This window comes from Prosopis cineraria, unplaced genomic scaffold (assembly GCF_029017545.1).
Source record: "Prosopis cineraria cultivar Desert tree isolate PC_DT_omini unplaced genomic scaffold, ASM2901754v1 PC12, whole genome shotgun sequence".
Classification (NCBI taxonomy): domain Eukaryota; kingdom Viridiplantae; phylum Streptophyta; class Magnoliopsida; order Fabales; family Fabaceae; genus Prosopis; species Prosopis cineraria.
Genome location: NW_026555343.1, coordinates 41144712 through 41160672, shown reverse-complemented (window position 1 = coordinate 41160672; position 15961 = coordinate 41144712). Strand labels below are relative to the sequence as shown.

Genomic DNA, 15961 nt, shown 5'->3' with positions numbered 1-15961 from the left:
AGGAGCAAGCTGTTATGGTATGGCTTGAGAAATCAGGAAACAAATAGAATTTGAATAAAGTATACATCACACACCACGGAAATTGAAAAAAAAAAAAAATCAAATCCCCAATTTCTCCAATCCAAATACACATCTGATTTTCAAAAATTAATTTCTGAAAATGTAGTGTGGATTAATGATAAGAAAACCAATCACAACTTTTATTTTTTATTTTTCTTAGTTTAAGAAGGAAGGGAAGGAGAAATGGCGGGGGGGGTACAGAGGAACAAAAGGCTTGTATATTGGCGCAATTGCCGGCCGCTCCACATTTCTTCAATCTTTGACCATTCTATATAATAATAATCATTAATTTCACATTGTCATCTACATAATGTTTCATGCACAGTTATTGGGCGAGAATTTGTGATAGACAATTTAAATAATTTGACATAAATTCAATTTATTATATCCATTGGGACATCCAAAAATTAATTTATGACTCTTTCCTACATTGTTGACATTTTTTTTAGGAAAAAGGAAGTCCAAACATGTTTAAAGGCATGTATGTAAGTATGGATATATTGAACGGTTGTGCGAGTGAGAGGATAGGATCGGATAGTTCATAGGTTTGTGACTTGTGACTTACAAAGTGTGCCCACAGACGGTGAAGGTGTTGCCTAGTTTGCAGGCTGCAGGCTGCGCGCACTTTGGTTCGTTTTGCTCCGAGCCACTCACTTGGCCTTTGTCTGTTTCTCGCTTTTCTGTTGGCGCATCCCTACGGTTAGTTTCTTCTGAATGATTGCATTATTCGGTTAGTTAAAAAATATCATATACTTAATCTTGTGTGTGTTTGTGTGGATATTTATTTTTAATTAAATCAACATATATAAATATTTTATAGATTATTTATTTTGTAAAAAGTTTTTGTTATTAATATTATCAACACTTTAAAATTTATTTGACTGACTTAAAATATAATAAGTATATAAAATTAAGTATCAATGTCTTCTCATGATTTGTGAGAGGGGGCTAGATCGACTTGCAAGATTGAACTTGCTATCTGTCCATATCTAGGCAGCATCTTTGACAAATGCATGTTTGATTTTTAGTTTACACGTCTAAAAATATATTTGGAAGAGATGACCATTTATTGGATTTGACCCAAAAAAAAAAAATATAAATGCAGTTTAAATTGATTTTTGAGGGCCATACAGGTCCTGAGATAATACCTTGAACAAGATCAAGTTAAAAAAAAAAAAAAATCACTGTCAGAGACAAATGACAATGCACCCAATGAAGAATGAACATGGCTTCCAGCTTACTCCTGCGTGTCACCTCATTCATCAGTGTAGAAGTCCTAAAGTAATACTGATAAACCATTGCCTAACGCGCAAAAAAACTCGTCATGTTTGCCTGTCTCCGCTGACCCATCAGTGACTCTGATTATTACTTATTAATCTTGTCATCCAAGCATCCAATTACAGTATTACCTACCTTTTTCAACTCATTTCTACCAAAGCGTGCAAAGCCACACAGATTTCTTAAAATTGCAATATTTCCTTCGCAGTCTTATAATCCTGTTTTTTTTCTTTTAAATATCTAATAAATATATTAGATAAAAAAATCAACTTTCATATTATTTTTTTAATTCCCGCAGTCACCATATATATCACTAATTAGTATTACTAAGCAACATTAATAAATTAGTGATACGATTTTGAATATAAAAGATCCTGATTGCATGTCATCCCCAGCCTCTTATATAAAAGGGACAGGGACAAGCACAAACCAGATCACGCCACTCCTCTCAAACAGAAAAGTAATACTACTCCCATAAGAAACAAGAAGCTCGGAAAATAGAGTAAAACAAAACCGCACAGTCTTGTTTTATGGACTCTATCAAGTCCTTCAAGGGCTACGGTAAGGTAGATGAGCTCGACCAGAGAGCTTTCCAGAAGAAGACACGTCGCCGCCTCATTATCCTCGGCGTTTCTTGCATTCTCCTCGTCGCCGTCGTCGCCGCAGTCGTAGCCACCGTCATTCACAGGCGCGGCCGCTCTTCCTCTTCCTCCGACGACGTCCCTCCCACCGAGTTGACTCCGGCGTCGTCCCTCAGAGCCGTCTGCGGTGTCACTCAGTACCCCAGCTCGTGCTTGTCCAGCATCTCGTCCCTCCATAATTCTAACACTACCGATCCGGAGCTTCTCTTCAAGCTCTCTCTCCGAGTCGCCGTTGACGAGCTCTCCAATCTTTCGAAGCTCCCTTCCAAGCTCAAAGCCAATGTGAAGGATCCGCGGGTTCAAAAGGCGATCGAGGTGTGCGGAATCGTGTTCGACGACGCGGTGGATCGACTCAACGAGTCGATCTCATCGCTTGACGGCGGCGGCAACGGCGGGAAGATCCTTTCGCCGTCGAAGATCGGTGACGTTGAGACGTGGCTGAGCGCTGCGATTACGTACCAGGATACCTGTCTGGACGCTTTGGAAGAGTTGAATTCCACCGCCGCAAGCGAGATTCTCGGGGATCTGAAAACCGCGATGAAGAACTCAACCGAGTTCGCGAGTAATAGCTTGGCCATTGTGACCAAGGTTCTACGCCTTCTCTCGAATTTCAACTTCCCGATCCATCGGAGGCTACTGGGATTCGGGGGATCCGATTCGGGTTTTCCGGATTGGGTTGGCCCGGCAGAGAGGAGGTTGTTGGAGGATACAAACGCAACGGTGCCGCATGCGGTGGTGGCAAAGGATAACAGCGGGCAGTATAAGACGATAAAGGAAGCGTTGGCGGCCGTGAAGAAGAAGAGCCTAACGAGGTTTGTGATTCATGTGAAGGAAGGGGTTTACAAAGAGAATATCGATTTGGATAAGAACACTTGGAATGTGATGATATACGGTGATGGCAAGACCAAGACCATCATCTCCAGCAACCTGAACTTCATCGACGGCACGCCTACCTTTTCAACTGCTACTTTCGGTAAGCCGTATATCTCTCTCCTTTCATTTATTATTCATTTAGGCCGTGTTTGGTATGATGGAAGAGTTTTTAATGAAATCGGAATCAGAATCGGAATTGAAATTGGAATTGGAATAGAATTGGATTTAAAAGTGTGTTTGGTATAATGATGGAATACTGATATAATTTTAATAAAATATAAGTATTTAAAATAAGAAAAGACTAAAGTGTCCTTTTTAAAATTAAAAAAAATTATATTGGAGGAGAGAGAAGGGGCAAATTGGAGAAAAGGAACCATGGAATTGGATTCCATGATGCATATGATGGAATTGGATTCCATCAAATTTTCTTGAATCCTGATTCCAAAGAATCATAATTATTGCATACCAAACACATATGTTAACAGATTCCATGTCCAATTCCATTTCTTTCTCCATGATTCCAAAGGGGCCTTACTTTGTTCCCCTTCCCTTTCTCTTCTTTATTATTTTTCTAATTTCCATTACTCGTTCCATGCTTGATAGTTAACATGACAACCAACCATTCATTCATGCACATCGATGTTTCTTATGTTTGTTAGGCATATGTTTTTGATGCTGCGTTTGGTTCATTTAGAGGAGCATTTTCTTTAACAGTTTTAGTGGCGAAAATATTTTTGGTACTATATTTAAATCTCCTTATACTTCATTTTAAAGCTTGAACTTTCTTTTTGATATAACTTTTAGCTTTCTTTTTACAAGTGTATAGAATCGTTCAAAGCAATTTGCGTTAAGCTTGAAAATATTGTTACTGTTATATATATTTTAAAAAATTGATAAAATTTAATGAAGTTTTTTCTTAAAATGTTTTATTAAGCCTTTTTTACATAATAAATATATGGAAAATATAGTTGAGAGAACGAGTTCGATAGAAAGAACGTGACAAGGGAAACACCGGCGTTATTACTTATTGGCGGGATAAATGTTATAAGCAAGCGGTGACACATCATATGTATGGCCAACCCACATGTCCACATGATGTGGTGAAAATGATGGATCATAATGTGAACATGATCTGGCAGTGTGAAATCGCGTTCAAAACATCGTAGCTCCTTTTGGTTTTGTTACTTTTATATTTTCCTGAACAGTGAACGCAATCTATGGTGGTGATGATGATTCAAATGAAAAACAATGTTTGATGGAATATGGTTGTCGGCTTGTTGCCTGGTGGGCTCACGTCCTGCCATGAGCCCATGAGTGCATGTCTGTTTTCAGATGATATGCTTATTCTTTTTCTTATGATCTTGTCACACGTAAACCGCAAAAGTCTCGGGCCCAAAAAATTAGTATGAACAAGTGGTAGGTCTCTTCTGGAGACAAACAGGGTTGTAATTTTTATGTTTCTTATATTTTTTTTAATGAAATATCATACATGACATATTTTTATTTATGTAACATCTATCTTAATGTTTGGAAAACACTTAATTATAAGCCCCTAACATTTTATGTGAAGTCTGAACTTTTTATATGTTATTATCTTATCTGGAAAGTTGTTTGGCTTCAAAAATAAACTATCTAAGCATATTTTTGCTTGAATGATTTTATTCTTTGCTAATATATTCGGCTTATAAAAAAAAAAAGTCAATTAAGCATGCCAGTATTAACTTGAAAAGATTATGTCCTTATCCTGTACTAATTATAAAATTTCATAAAAAATGTGCAGAAAACTTGGCCAAGTTTAAGTAACTATTGTAAAGGGGAAACAGGGTTATAATCCAATAGTTTTGCATTTTTACCAATGATTTGGCTTTGTTGCTTTCTGTCCAATCTTTTATTTCAACTCAAATGTTCATGTTCGTGCAAGACTGATGGTATAATTGAAAAAATTAGATACTTAATTTTGTATATTTAATATATTACTGTCTAATAGAATTAAAATAAGTAGATTTTATATTATTCAACTTAGCTTGACAAGAACAGTTTTACTTCTTTAGTTTACTCCCACTAGACAAACTCACTTGCTTATAACCAGCTGTCAAGGGAAAGGGATTCATCGCCAAGGACATAGGATTCATCAACACCGCCGGAGCAGCGAAGCACCAGGCGGTGGCGTTCCGCTCAGGCTCTGACCGATCCGTGTTCTTCAGGTGCTCTTTTGACGGCTTCCAAGACACTCTCTACGCCCACTCCAACCGTCAATTCTACCGAGAATGCGATATCACCGGCACAATCGACTTCATCTTCGGTAATTCCGCCGTCGTCTTCCAGAACTGCAACATCAAGCCGAGACAACCCTTACCAAATCAATTCAACACTATCACGGCTCAGGGCAAAAAGGATCCTAACCAGAACACGGGTATAATCATCCAGAAATCCTCGATCTCTGCTCTTGACAATCTCAACGCTCCGACGTACCTTGGCCGACCGTGGAAGGAGTACTCCACCACGGTGATTATGCAGTCTGATATAGGGTCATTCTTGGATCCAGCGGGCTGGAAAGAATGGGTTCCGGGCGTGGAGCCCGCGAGAACCATATTCTACGCGGAATACAAGAATTCGGGAGCCGGGTCGGGCGTGGATAATAGGATCAAATGGGCGGGTTATAAGTCGAGCCTATCGGATGATGAGGCAGCGAAGTTCACGGTTCAGTCTTTTATCCAAGGAAGTGACTGGTTGCCAGATACCGCTGTGGAGTTCGAATCCACATTGTAATGGATTTTTTTTTTTTGGCTTTTTGCTGTTTGTTTTTAACACTGTTTACTAACTTATATTTGGTTAAGCCGAGTATGACACATAATGTTCGCTCTTGTATTTTAGTTGATGCTACAGTTTGAAAATTGGATTTGTAATGCAAAGACAGTTAAAATTGAACTGTAAATTGGAATGCCAACACACTTTTAAAATGACGTGAAAGTCATGTCAAAGCCACTAATGGTTTTATAGACCCGGTTATTTAATTGTCGTGCCTCGGTTTTATATTGAGTCCCCCCCCCTCCCCCCACAAACAAAAAAAGCAAACGTTGCGATGGGAGTCTTCAAATCGGATTTCTGGAAAATGAGTTTAAGAACTACTCTATTCTTATCCTATAACGGGGGAAAACAAATAATATAATCACTGGCAACGCTTCACCTGAGTGGTGTGTGAGGTACTGCGATGAGAAGTGGAGAGCCTGAATGAACATAACTTCCCGGCTTGGTTTCTGATTTTACTCGGCGGAAATATCTAATAATTTATTAGATCAGCTCAATTTGAACATACATGAGCTAAATTATTTTGGAAGAATGATATAGAGATTTTAAGTTAAATTTTAAGTGTTAAATTTTAAAAATTTATAAGTTTAATTTTTTTTTGTAATGTTATTGTGATGAATTTATAATTTATATTTTAAATTTTAATAAAAAATAAATTTAATTATATTAAAATTTAAAAAATAGTTAGTAAATTTATTACAACGAAATTATAAAATTAAAAGATAAATTTATAAATTTTTAATATCTACATTTAAAATTTATTTTGAATTATTTTTTTGAGACCCACATTTTATTCTCAATTATCTTCACCTATTGCACGTGTACGCGTAGCACGCTGCAATTGCTTCGACAATAAAGCAAAAGTTCCAGCCAATTACTCTGCTCCTTTTTCCTTTACATTTGCTTAAAAGTTTAAAAAGATTTGAAATCGTGAGCTTGCTTTGGGTTTCTATTTCACACAAACACATACACACCACACCAGAAACTGACCTGTGGAGCAAGTGAATGGGATAAAAATGAGATGGCGAGAATAAGAAAGTAAATAAAATTAGTATTTATCCATTTAATCCAAAATGAAGGTTTTATAGTCTTAAATAAACTACATAAATTCCCCATATTTTTCACATGAATAAATCACATATTATGAGTAATAAGATTCAAAAAAAAAATTATATGATATAATTGACAACTAGACACATTTTCTTTCGTACATTGTACGGAGTCTAAGGCTTGCTTTATAATTTATATATTGATTATTAGAACTTTCTAAGAATTTTCCCCATAAATTTTGTTAACGTGCGGTTCCAGAAGTTTACTGAATTTACGAGCATTTAATTAAATAAACATTCATGCTTTTACCAAATAATAAATAAAATCATGTGCTTTACTTGTTTGGTTTTAATGTTTTGTGTGCAGAATTATACATTATGTTTCCTTACATTTAGATTGTCACCTATAAATCAAAATCAAACACATTTCTTAATCACTTGATTTATTAGACATTTCGATGCTCTTAAATTTAGGAAACTCCATAGAATGAACTTGGGAGTATTTTGATCCATAATGTCTTTTCCAGTTAGGGCTTTCATTATTACGGCTCCCTCAGATTTTTGTTTTTATTTTTTTTACTATGTGTAATGAGATATGGTTTTGCTGAAAAAGAAAAGAGGGTATAGTTTTTAAAGGAGAAAAATACTGTTTTGGCTCCTGAATTTTCAGTTTTGACTTTTATCTTAATATTTTCCCTCTGTATTCTTCCTATACTTGCTGTTATCGCCTATTCACTTAATAAAACAAATATCTACTTCAACATCAATTATTTTTATTTATCTCTTTTTATCTTTATAAATACTAATAGATAAAAATATGAATATATTATTAATTTCTTTTCATTTTTATTGACAACCATTTTTCTAAATCATAAAAGTGTGAATTTTTTATAGTACAAGACTTGCACACTCAACACTTAATATACTTTTATCTAATTAAATCAAAACAAATGAATTTTAATATGTTAATAATATTAATAACAAGAGTTTCATATGAAATGAATAATGCACATGTATTTATTTAATTGAAAGCAAGCATATCAAGTATATAAGCTTTTCTATTTTTATAATCAAGTTTTTCTTTTTTTTTTATATATACATTCTTTGCAAAACTTTTTTCTTGAATTTTTGGGAAAATTTATTATTAAAAATTTTCAATGTTAATATATTGATAATCATAAAGAAGATATTTTTAATTATTGAAAATTTTATCAACTGTATTATAAAATTATTTTCAATTAAAAATAAAAATTCAGGTAACATAAAATTGGCTCCCCACACTTATTGCTTTGGTTCCACTACTAGTTAGTACTTCCCTTGATCCTATTTATAGGGTAGAGAGAAATTTTTTTATCCTATTTATAAATCACATCATTAAATTTTTATCATAAATTTTTTTTAGCCTCTATTGAATATTGGAGAAAAAAATATTATTAAAATATATATATTTAATAGGGGTAAAGAGAACTTATTAAGTGTTAAGACAAAATTAATGAATTTTAAAATTTTTCTCAATATTAATAAAACATATTAGAAGTGACTTATAAATAGAATTAAAAAAATATCCTTGGCAGAATTATAGTTGCTCTACGATGCTCCTAATTTCTTCATTATTTATGCTTTCTTTTTTTTTTTTTTAATCAAATGACATCTAACTAACAAGATAAGTTATGTTAGCGTGCAAAAAATTACTACGACCAAATGACGGAGTATCAAAAATAAGCACATAAAGATAGTCAGTAGGAGCTTGACGAGATAACTAATTCACACATTTATTTACTTTCCTAAAAATATGGTCAAACATAATCGTTCAATCTTGCTTAATAAAATCTCTGATTTTATTGATAATTGCAGAAACTAAGTGATTAGTAGAAAACTCATTTATTTATACTTTTGGTAGCTAATTTGCTTTTAGAGGAGGGCAAATGAAATGACGACCAAAAAGCTAATCTGGAATTTCAGGAAGAGAATCAAAATATAGAGATTTGGTGTTAGCAATGGGTGTTATTATTGCAGGGGAAGCAACCACAGGATCGGTGATTTGAGAAATGAGGGTTATGGCGGTTCATCATCTTGTGAGCTTGTTCCGTCGCCTTCTGGATCTGATCCAGGTGCTGTTGTTTCGCAGCTTCTCTCCATTCCTCGGCTTTTCTGTGAACCGCTGCCATCCTCTTCATCAATTTCTCTTCCAGGTTTGATTTCATCTTCTGTATTTTCACCTGCACAACGTTCACTCAATTTTCACCTTCGTTCCAATCACTCGCTCTTCAACTGATTGAAAATTTGACTAAAACAGCAAATACACAGTCCTCTTCATTGAAATCTTTCTCTTATTCTTCACTTTCAAATTTTCATTAAGATTAGTCTATCTTAATCACCTTTAAATTCTTTTATATAACATCTACAATACATTTAATAAAGGTGTCTGAAAAAAGATTAATTATTGACGTTTTGCAAAGTACCTTGTATTTAAGCTTTAATTATTGACGTTTTGCAAAGTACCTTGTATTTAAGCTAGAAGGAGTAATTATAGCAATTATAATAATTACTTTTAATAAGAGCTTTTGAAGGGCTTTCTTGTTTCTAATTAAAAGAAACAACCTATTATTTGAAGCATTTATTAATTGTTGTTCTTTTTTACTCACATTTAAAAGAGTGTTTATTAAAATTGCATTTATAGCATATTTATTTAATTCTATTAATTTTAATTGCATTCTTTGATCATTCAAAAAAGGATAGGAAGGAGTACTTTATAAATATAAGACTTTTTTTTTTTAAGCGAGATGCCAAAAGATATAAAATATTTTAGATCCTTTAAAGTGCAATTAATGAGATTTTTTTTAAAAATACCCTTTAATTAAATGTGTAATTAATAAGGCTTTTTTGATTGAAATACCTTATCAAATAATTATGAATGTGAAAAGAGAGTACAAAATTTTAAAGACAATCATTTAACTCTAAGATTGTAATTCGATTAAAAGTGTTTTATAACATTGAGAGAGAGAGAGAATACTTTTATGGTCTTAAATATAAGTCATTTTCGACTAATTTACACACATAAAACACTTAGCCAAAGTCTACCAATATAATCCTTATTAATTACACTTAATCGGTTAACCCACTATTATATACCACCTCTACATCACAATTTCTAATATATGACATGTTTGAAAAACTATTTAAGGCCTCAACAAGTTCATAAAATGACTAATAAAAAAGACTACAGATATCTTACACTTCCTCCATTTAAAAAATATAAATCATTTTTAAAGAATTAAATGTTAAAAATATAAAATATTTTGAGTCTTTTAAAGTATATTATTATTTTTTTTAAAAAGTACTACTATTGAATATATTATTTTATTTTATTTTTTTGGGGTGAAACACCCTATTAAATAGGAATAAATATAAAAAAATTTTTAGTTTAAAAATAAATTAATAAAAAATATTTAATTTAAAAATAAATAATTATTTTATTAAAAGATGTTATTCGGAAGGGGTACTGGCCAGCATTTCAAATTTGGGATTTGTCAATATTATTTATGAGTTCAATAGTAAAATACGCTTTACAGCTTATTGCCTGATTCCCCCACCTACCGTCCACGGTCTGAGCTCGGAACTTAATGAACCCAACGTGAGCTCTCTTAAAATAATAATGCTCATTATTATATTAAAGTTGAACAGGAAGAAACAGAGAACAAGTGCGACTGAGCATGGCTGACTCATTATTCCCAAGACTATATCTAAAGCAAACTATCACATGCACTCCTTAAGTCCTGGTACACTCAATATCGCAACATTTTGACTTTCAGGCTTTTAGTGCGGTATTTTATTTTTGAGGGCATGGTGTGGGGAACCGTATTGAATTGAGGATCACTCTCAAAGCAGGGGGACTGGTCAAAGAACAGATAAGGTTTGTGTTCCATTAGGAGCTGCGGGTGGCTCGAGGAGATGAAACCAACCACATGCCAGGCTAAACACTCAGACTTTAATCAACAACTCGTATCAGCATGAGCATCTCAGGTATCTAACTTGTATGCACAGTTATTAAGATACTGGGTTTCTCAGCGTCCAGTACAAGGCCAATCCATGCGCAAGACACAGTAATCTGGACTTATCTTGACTTTCACTGTTCAAACTGCTTGCAAAAGTGCAAGTCCCTACTAGACAAACTGATGTCCGTTTTCACAATACACAAATATGACAAGAGCAGCAAGGGAACCTATGAAATCATTCTTTACCAACTAGACAGATTCAGTTGGGTTCGCATTGATAATTTGAACAAACATATTGTCTTACTTTCAAAGCTAAAGACTTCAGAAAATAAGGCAAGGAATGCAAACTAACCATGATTCAACAAAGGGGAAGTAAAAAGGGAATGATGGTTGAATAATATTTAAATACCTCAAGCTTTCTTGATTGAGCTTCTGCTTTTGCACTTTGGAGATTAACCCAAGCTTGGATTTTTGCTTCTTCTCTCTGATACCTGTCACTCACATCACAAGCATGTAGTTCTTAACTTGACTATCTGACACATGTGGAACTACAATGTGTGCTGCAACAACAATGTTTCACTCTTTCTAAATATTTACCTGAGGCAACACTTGGTCTTTTCCTCTTCTTCCCATGTAGCAGCTCTGCAGTCTATATCAGCTTTCTGGCTGGTGCTATGTCTCAAGCTCTTTGATATCTCCTCCTCCTCCTCCTCCCTCGAGCTCCAATTTGATGTGACTGAACCATACTGTGTTCCTAATTGCAGTTTAGCGAAATGGCACTCCTCGAGCTGAATAACATCAATAGTACAGCCAGTGTCGTTTTGGTTTGCTAGGACCAATGGTCCTGACCTGCTAGCTGGAGTATTATGGCGAGCAGGGGATGAGCTCTTGAAGGGTGTGTGGCACCTTGAAGTGGTTGAACTTCCAAGAGGAGTCATCTCTGTCCCAACATCTCTGTGTTGAACCTCATGAACCATTTCCGTGCAAGCATCTTTCATTGCCTCACCACCAGGGTTTCTGAAAAGAAACGCTTCTTGGTTGGTTCTGAATATCTGAATTTAGGCAGAATAGGGTCTGGATTGTCTGTGAACTTGTCTGCATTACAAGTCACTATCTGTCAAAGGGTTGCTTATTCTATTGGTAGACTTGAATTCAGTTATAACTTCCACCATTCACTCAGGTTCTCTTTCCTTAACTCCTTGAACACAAAAAGCTTATGATGGTCTTTGAAAAGATTGTGCCACTGTCAATTTAAAAGCTTCTCAGGTTATTTTGAAGTATTCTAGTACCAGAGAGCTGTGATTTTGTTCCAACTATGAAAGACAGTGTCTGTATAATTTTATAACCAACTTATGGAACACAGAAATGAGAGTTTACAAAACTTTAGAATCTTGAACCTACCAACAATTTTGGTTCCAAGGTTAAAAATAACCATAAAAACCACAAATTTCTTCCAAGCATAAGCGACCAAATCTAAATTGGGTCTAGCAGCCATCTCAAATCCCAATAATATTGACCCTTAACCCAGATAAGATAAAAAAGCTTTATAGAAAGGCAAAAGTCAAAGAACTTAATACAGACAAATTAGAAAAAAGAACAGAGAATGAAAAAGATGGGAAAAAGGCAGAATGATTTTGAGGTTAAGATAGTGGATAGTGCGGTCATACTCTAACCTTTTAGAACCATGTCTGAGTTATGGTGGTCCAAAGACACGGACCCTTGAAAGCTTGGGACAGTGTTCGATGCCCTTTCCTCCGTAACCCTCGATTTCTCCGAGAGATCCTCCATTTGTTTCTTAAAGTTATCACATTGGCTGCTAACCTTTGAATTTTCTGATACCTTCACAGTATGAGCAGGAGAGTCATGGCAAGAGCTACTTATGAGCCATTTCTCTGCATCATCCCATTTCGAAGGAAAGTTCTTCCTCGAGAGATTTCCAACACTCGTAAAGCAGAAAACAGGTCTACCAGGAGTTGAAGGAGTCTCCAATCTCCTGTTTGTGACCGAGTTAGAGCCTTCTTCTCTCCCTCTCTGAGTCGAACCCTGAAGAATACAGCCCCTGCTCTCTGTGCTTCCACCATTCGACATTGGAAATGACTTGACAAACTCAGAGGTCTCTCTGAGATTGAGCTTGCAAAGTGGGTCTGGAAATGGGTTTTCTTTGCTCCTCCCAAACAAGTCGATCTTGCCCTCCAATTCCTGAAACACAGACCCAAAGAGGGGGAAAAAGAGAGAGAGAGAGAGAGAGAGAGTAATGAATAGAGAATCACATTGAAGCACAGGAGAAACGAATAGAAGGAAAAGAAACGTACCCCATTTGAAGATGACAGAAGAGGAGAAGGTCGAAAGTATTTGTGGTTGGGGAGATCCATGGCAGAGGCAGAGGATATGAAGGAAGGAAGGTGGGTGTGGTGGTTGGGAGAGTGTGTGTGAAGGGCCTTGACTCTTTGTGTGTTGTCGCATTAGACTCGAAAGGGGTCATATAATGGAACAGTGGGTCATGAGAAAGGGACCAAAGAGGCAGTGAAACAGCATACCGAACAAGGGAAAAAGCAAGGACTAATTAGGGAGGCGGGATCTAAAGTACAGCTTTTTAAAAAATGACTCGCATGGGACAAGAGGCAAAAAAACAGAGACCCCTGTTCCAGCTCACTCAGACTCTGCCCACTTCTGTCTCGAAGAAATATATTTTGGATGAGCAACAAGACGAATGAGTACCTCCATGAAAAGAAAGGGAGCTTTGGGAACGACACACACAAATTAAACTATGAAATATTGAAATGCTAACATCTTGGTTGTCATGAACTAATAGCTCACCAAGCGTGGTTTAGCTTTTGGGACTTCAAAATGATAAGAGCAGAACAAAAATAAAAGACAAAACTATAAAATATGCATTGTACTATTATTCAGTAGTAGTATGTCTAGCTATTGTTTTATTTTGCAGAGTTTTTTTTTTGTGTTAACCCTTTCTCCCCTACCAAATCAAAGTCTATCTCTTAGTTAGATAGTCAAGATAAAGATGACTTGTACTGTTTTTTTCTCACCATACACATAATTTTCCCTCTTTTAACTCGCATGAGAGATTGGTATAGTTCATGCTACTTGAGCTATATGTTCTTGGCACTTTTATTAGTTAAATACAGAATATAAATTGTGTTTGAAAATAAATGAAAATTAAAAATGAACTTTCTACATAGTTTATTACTTTTATTACGTCAATATATAATGTCAAATTTATGTTATGCGGTCATGCACAATGCAACTGATTTCAGGCTCTGCGTAATGCTTCAAAAATGCATCTAATCTTTTTTTTTTAAAAAAAATATGAATGAGGTAGAGGATCACATATTCTCCCAAGGTGAAGAGTGAAATTTTAGGTGCATTAAACTGTTTATATATAAACATATAACGTTGAAATATTTATATACCACTTACATGATGTAAAGGTATCCCAAAAGTAGAAAGCAAGAGCTTGTTGTGCCCTGCTTTGGGTAGGACGATGGGAAAAGTTAAAATGTGAATTGCCAATCCAAAAGGATTAAAATATGAGCAAATTGATGGGCTTCACTCATTTATTGTCTTCGTGGGACTGAGAGTACAGTCCCATGTGGTGTTTACAGTTTTGGGAACCATTGAAATGAAAATTGATTTGTTATAATATATATCTGCCGACTGATTTTGGTGAGATAGAAAATATTTGAAAGAAATTAAAACTAAAAATTTATCAAAAACCCACGTTTGATTATCCATTATCTAATATGCATAGGTTTGGGTGTATGTTTTTGTAATTTTCTTAAAAATAAATAAATAAAGCAATGAGTATCTATGTATGAAACAGGAGCCTATGGAGCTTAAATCTGCTGGTAACAAAAAAGATCGTACGGTTTGTTTCCTCGCCCTCCCTATGTGTTTTTGGCATTTTGCCGATCATGTACGGCTTTCTTAGGCTTAGCGTTTCTTTTTTTTTATTTTTTTTTCGGGGTAAAGTTAGGCTTAGCGTTCCTTGTTCTTGTGTTCCCTTTTTTTCTTTTTTTAAATAAAACTATTAAAATCACTAGTTTCTTATTGATACTAAAATGATCAGTTATTAGTTGTTAGTAAATAATATCTTACTATCACATACAATATTTAAGGAATAAATTTAAAATAAATCTGAAAATGAAAGGTTTATGATTATTTTAATTAAATGATAAATATAATTAAACTAAAATAAATAAATACTCACTCTAGTTTTGTTTTTCGGGTCAATGTTTTGTGAATACTATACCTTGCAATGATTTATGAGTGGGAAAGAATATGATTTTTTTTCCTGAATTTATTTGTTAATATTATTGTTTATATGATTATCTAATTGAATTATTATTTGGCTCACTCGATAGTATCTTTTTCAAAGATAGTTTTTACATTCACATATACTTAAATCAAGACTTTGTATTTAGTGATTATAAAGTATTTCATTGTTTTACAAAGACCAACGCGGTGATGATTACTTAGTTATATTATTTGAATGATACAAGCATGATTGTTCGTGGATTCAAAAGAAATTAAATGATGAACAGAAAGTTGTCAAACGTCGTTTTGGTTAGTTGATTTTTTTTTTATTTGTTTTAATTTAATCTTACAATATCAATTCAAATTAATTCAACTTGAAAGATAAGATTTAAAAGACGGACATTGTCTTGTATCTTGCTATACGATTCTTCTCCAATATATCCCCTGCGAATTACTCTTATGGGAATGTGAAAAGTGAAACAATAAAAATGTGATGGTCAAATACACTGACTGTGAGAGGTGAAATAAGTGAAAGTAGAAGTCTGATGAATGATGCAGATGTATAGGACAGAAGGAGGTGGCTGTTGAAGGCCTACATTTTAATTGGCTTCATTTTATTTCTGAGAAAATTTCTGGAAAGGCAAGATATTCAGTCTTAATTACTTCTTTGCAACTGCAAAAATCTAGCCAAATTAAGCCAATTAAGCAGAGAAGCGTCGAAAATGAAGAGAAGTCATCGATACGATGAACACATGAGCAGGTCATTGAAGCCAACCAGATTGCGCAAAGATTTCGCATCTCTAAACACTCTGTCATTGATGATACCTCTATGAACCTTAAGATGGCATATTTCCTGTGTCTTTATATATAAAATATTTTCAAAAAATTTATTTTATTTTTTAATATAAAAAGTGACAATGAAATTTTTAAACAATTAAATAATTTTATTCTTACTTTAAAAAATAAAATAAATTATTAATTGTAT

General features: G+C 34.4%; 2 protein-coding genes across 2 annotated transcripts; one reads left to right on the top strand and one right to left on the bottom strand.

Moving 5' to 3' along the window:
• The first annotated feature begins 1718 nt into the window (after positions 1 to 1718).
• LOC129289557 (pectinesterase 3-like) lies at positions 1719 to 5787 on the top strand. The gene is made up of 2 exons (XM_054926333.1): positions 1719 to 2952; positions 4942 to 5787. Exons 1-2 carry the CDS (start codon positions 1869 to 1871, stop codon positions 5619 to 5621), a joined length of 1764 nt encoding a protein of 587 aa, XP_054782308.1. The 5' UTR covers positions 1719 to 1868; the 3' UTR covers positions 5622 to 5787.
• A 2853-nt stretch (positions 5788 to 8640) lies between these two features.
• LOC129289535 (uncharacterized) lies at positions 8641 to 13500 on the bottom strand. Its single transcript, XM_054926311.1, is given in 6 exon segments — positions 8641 to 8928; positions 11114 to 11195; positions 11302 to 11734; positions 11737 to 11799; positions 12378 to 12903; positions 13017 to 13500. Coding segments are annotated over 6 exon segments (1392 nt in total). The 5' UTR covers positions 13077 to 13500; the 3' UTR covers positions 8641 to 8700.
• Between the last annotated feature and the right edge of the window lie 2461 nt (positions 13501 to 15961).